General features: G+C 35.4%; 1 protein-coding gene across 1 annotated transcript; it reads left to right on the top strand.

Moving 5' to 3' along the window:
• Positions 1-815: 815 nt before the first annotated feature.
• On the top strand, positions 816-3,004 carry LOC104223789 (large ribosomal subunit protein eL13y-like). Its single transcript, XM_009775295.2, has 5 exons — positions 816-900; positions 1,787-1,899; positions 2,012-2,145; positions 2,388-2,546; positions 2,649-3,004. Exons 2-5 carry the CDS (start codon positions 1,794-1,796, stop codon positions 2,868-2,870), a joined length of 621 nt encoding a protein of 206 aa, XP_009773597.1. The 5' UTR covers positions 816-900; positions 1,787-1,793; the 3' UTR covers positions 2,871-3,004.
• Positions 3,005-4,795: the final 1,791 nt, after the last annotated feature.

Consider the following 4,795-nt stretch of genomic DNA (forward strand, 5'->3'; position numbering starts at 1 on the left):
TTAATATATTATACCATTGTCATTATACCTGCTAATTTGTTGGTGTTATATTGATCTTATTTCCAACGGCTTGGATACACTTCAAATATTAATGAATATTTTAAAGTATTTTTTGTAATATTTTTGATCTTATTGTTTTACCTTTCAATTCTTAGTAGTAGTATATATCAATATACCTATTATATTCAATACATATTATTTTAATATTTGATTATTTTCTCCTTTATACTTGCTTTATCCCAAGTTTATTTGTAAATAAATTTTATGAGGAAAAAAGAATCATTGAGATCCCATTTTGTTCACAAGCGTGAAATATGGAATACAATTAATTATAAATTGAACCGTTTGCGATAACTTAGAAACTGAAAACATGATTTTTGGTCCAACATTATTGGTTTCTGCTAGGATTAGTTTCCATATCTGTTAATTACTTATGAGAAATCTGTAAAAGTTTCTTAAATATTGCCTAATTATGTTTTTAGTCCAACAAAGGGATTATTTACATCGACATTTTCTGAGGTCATTCTTTAAATTTTCTCCATTTCGTCCAGTGGCTAATTTTACCTTTAAAAGTAGTTGGATGATTTTTTCTTCTTTTTACAGACAATTTTCGCTCGCTAGGTTAATGGAGATAAAATTCAAATAGTAACATAATAAAAGGTCATTTGTCCAAATGACACGACCCAATTCTACTCTTACGGGCCTACTTACCTCATGTGAACTCAAATGCAATTTTTAGCATCAGTAAGACAACTTTGAGTGAGCTGGCCCATTTAACAGCCCATTCGGATTTAAGGCCTTTAAAACCTAGGGTTTTTCATTCAGCCCTATAAAAGCAAAGAACAAAGCACTTGCTTCGCCTTTGTACTCCCAAAGCCTCCAGAAGCAGTAGCTAAACAGGTGTGTCTCAGTATTTCCCTTGAATATCTCTAAGGTTTATGAATAATCTTTTTCATTTTCAATCTGGTTTATGCTTGTTATTTTCCTCAGTTGAATCTGTAAGATATGTGTTACTGAATTTATAATGCAAATTAGTTTGATATGAAAATGTGTGTTTCGGTTAATAAATGCGGGGTTTGAGACCTTTTTAGAGTAGAAATGTTAACTGAGAATTTTGGATTTATTTGCTTTTATTTATAGTTCCTCGGTTGTGTTAGTTACGATATAGTACGATTTGCTTATGGTTATGCCATTATAAGCTTGCAATGTAGAATACATGTAGAAATCAGGGTGTTTGTTCAATTGTAGGTGGGTTGCATTGGATTTCCTTTTTATATCGTATCAGAAAACCTGCATAGATATTTTTTTATGTGACATATAGTTGGTATGAATCTGGCCTTTTCATTTTTGGAATCTAATAATATGTTTGTTCTGTGTGGTTTGTGTGGCTTTTCCCGCTTGTTTACTAGTTTGTGCTATCAAAAATGAAACTTTTACTAGCAGCAGCCAGTGTTGTGTTTTTTTTGTGCTAGATTCTTTGTAGAACTTGAAAAAATCAACTATATGTGAATGCCTGATCCTGTGAGATGTGTTATGCCAGATGAATAGTATTTAATGAGGACAACGAGCACATGTTTGAATATTTGGATTTGTACATCTATTTATTTTTATGATTTTATTGGTTGATTAGATTTTGATTGAACTTGGGATTTTCTTTGAACAATATGAAGTCGAAGTACACAAGACTACAAAGTGGAAAGACAACTGAGAGTTTTATGCTTTAGTTAACAAGAGCAGCTAGCCCTGTGATGTTTGCTTGATATAGTCGATTACTGTGCAATTTCAGGTAAGAGATGAAGCACAACAATGTTATACCCAATGGGCACTTCAAGAAGCATTGGCAAAACTATGTAAGGACTTGGTTCAACCAGCCAGCTAGGAAAACAAGGAGACGTGCTGGTAAACTACCATTTTGTTGAACTAATTGGCACTATTCTTTTCTTTTTTGAAATTCAATTTTGGTTGAACAGTATTAACATTTTTCTACCTGACTTTATTCTGTTGTCTTCAGCTAGACAGCAGAAGGCTGTGAAGATCTTCCCTAGGCCAACTGCGGGATCACTTCGACCTATTGTTCATGGACAAACACTGAAATACAACATGAAAGTCCGGGCTGGGAGGGGATTTTCTCTTGAAGAACTGAAAGTGAGGTTCTAGTTACTTATTGACTGTCGTTTACTTGATAACTTGCCAGCTATCCCGTTCACCACCCCGTACCCCCCACAGAGAAGAACAATTAACAAAAAGCTATCTCATTGAGTACAAAAGAAAATTCTATTTTTTAGTCATGTTTTTGGCTCTCTAGATACTTTTATTTTATACTGCCTATTATTTTGAAGCACTTGTACGTTTGATTTCCCCATTAATAAGTAGCTTTGGCTTTTCAGGCAGCTGGTATTCCCAAGAAACTAGCACCAACCATTGGCATTGCTGTTGATCATCGCCGCAGGAACAGATCATTGGAAGGGCTCCAAACCAATGTCCAGAGGCTCAAGACTTACAAAGCTAAGCTTGTCATCTTCCCAAGGCGTGCTAAGAAAGTCAAGGTGAATTTGAAAATAATTACTTCTTTTCCCTGCTAGGTCAGGATTCCTGCTTTGGTATCTAAACAGTTTATGCGAAAATTTACCTTGAACTCTCTTTTCCAGGCTGGTGATTCTAGTGCAGAGGAACTTGCTATTGCCACCCAGGTCCAGGGTTCATACATGCCTATTACTAGGGAGCAGCCAGCTGTTGACCTTGTCAAGGTCACAGATGAGATGAAATCATTCAATGCATATGGCAAGCTGCGTATCGAGCGTACAAATGCGCGACACATCGGAGCCAGGTTGAAGAGGACAGCTGAAGCAGAAAAGGAAGAAAAGAAATAAGCAATTAGAATTGTCGTGTAGCTTATTAAGCATTATCAGTTTTTTGGTGGACTGAATGAGATGGAGTTTATGATACAATTATATTCAGGATCTTGAGCTTTTCTCTTTATTCAAGAATTTTGTTTTGCTTGTGAGATCATGCAAATCTTTTGATGGTGTTTATGTTGAAGCCTAAGTCCTATTTCTCTCTTGTGTCTGCGTATTTCATGGCGGGTAGCTTAGTTGAAGTGTCAGTTTTCCAAAATTGTGATGGCTATTTCAAATTGATTAGGTCTATCTTGCCCCATCTCGAGCTGATTTGTTAACCCGAGGGGCAAACTATTTTCTGGTGCTACTTCGATGGCATGAGGTAGCACTGTACCAGTTTCAATCAATCTGTTGGTAATGATCAGCTGTCAGTGAAGTTATCAACCGGCTGAACCTTTATATGAATTATATTTCATTTGTTTGAAATGTCAAAGAGGGATTTTTGAATTAGCAATGGAAATACAAATTGTGGTTGGGATAAAAGAGATCAGGAAAGCAAGGGAAGTGCTAATTGTGGTTGTGGTGACACTTGGTTTCCTGAGGTATTATATATATATATGTATATCGTGGCACCATCCAAATGCTAGGATTTCATTTATCTTTTTCCTCCTTCCTTCGGGGTTTTCCTCCTAATAGTAACTCTTATCATTTTAACAGTTTCCTCCGTAATTAACCAACAAAAGTCACACCTTTTCATTGAAACAGCACCACCCCATTTATTGAATTAGCCTAAAGTTTCAATCAACTAAAACCAACCAAACCTACAATTACGTTCACCTCCTTTTTAGCATTTTTTCCTACCTTAAATTTTATACGTTATTCTATTTTACAGAATAATACTCCATGACTATGGTCATCACTGTGTTTACCCATTACTATTTCCATTCTTTCCATTTTACAGAAGCATTTAATATATTATTATGAGCCATGCATTTGATTACTCGCAAGTTATATAACTCGAGCATTTTGTGTTCCATGGACTACTCGTGCAGAAAACTTTGGCAATCAATTTTTGGACTCAAAGGCCAAACTTATTAGTAACGACTCAATAATTTGGGCATTTGCATCTATACCCGCTTTTTGTGTCACGTTTTAACTTGTGCCCGCTTTGTAAAAAAAATTGCAAGCGTACCCGCTTTTTCGCATAACTTCAGCATACGGGGCTGAAGTAGCAAATGCAATCACGCAAAACTTCAGCATTCTAGTACCCGGGCCTGAAGTAGCAAGTTTTTGTTTTTATAACTGGCGAACTTCAGCTCTAAAGCTTAAGTTTTTGTTTGTAACTGGGTTTTTGTTTTTGTAACTGGCAAACTTCAGAGCTGAAGTTTTTGTTTTGTAACTGGCGAAGTTTTTGTTTTGTAACTGGCGAACTTCAGCCCTGGAGCTGAAGTTTTTTTTATTTGCTCTTGTCTCACACATGAAAATGCTAGTCTAGTTTCTTCTACGGAACTACTAACAAGTATTACTGCCACCAAAAGAAATTGCATCACAAATCCTCTCTTTGATGTAATCCTCTCAGATAGTTTGGTTATCGAGTTGAGTAACATTCATTTACGAAATACATTTTAGATCTGGTATTCCCCATTTTATTTTCATGATTTTTTCTGAAAGTTTTGACTCAATCAAGTACTGAGGAAAACAAAAACTGTTCCGTTTAATAACACAGTCCACCCTTTTTACTAATAGAAAACGAAGTTGTTTAAAAAAAAAAAAGAAGAAGAAAACGAAGGAGAAGAAGGAGGTGGAGAAAGGGAACTGAAGTTGTTTAAAAAGTGGGTATAAGTTAAAACTTTTTTAAAAAATGGGTATAAGTTTAATGGGGGCGACCAAATAGAGCGCCTCGTGCAATTTTTACCAAGAATTTGAAAAATAGAAGATTGGAATTGAGATCAGAACCC

Source organism: Nicotiana sylvestris, chromosome 8 (genome assembly GCF_000393655.2).
Source record: "Nicotiana sylvestris chromosome 8, ASM39365v2, whole genome shotgun sequence".
NCBI lineage: Eukaryota > Viridiplantae > Streptophyta > Magnoliopsida > Solanales > Solanaceae > Nicotiana > Nicotiana sylvestris.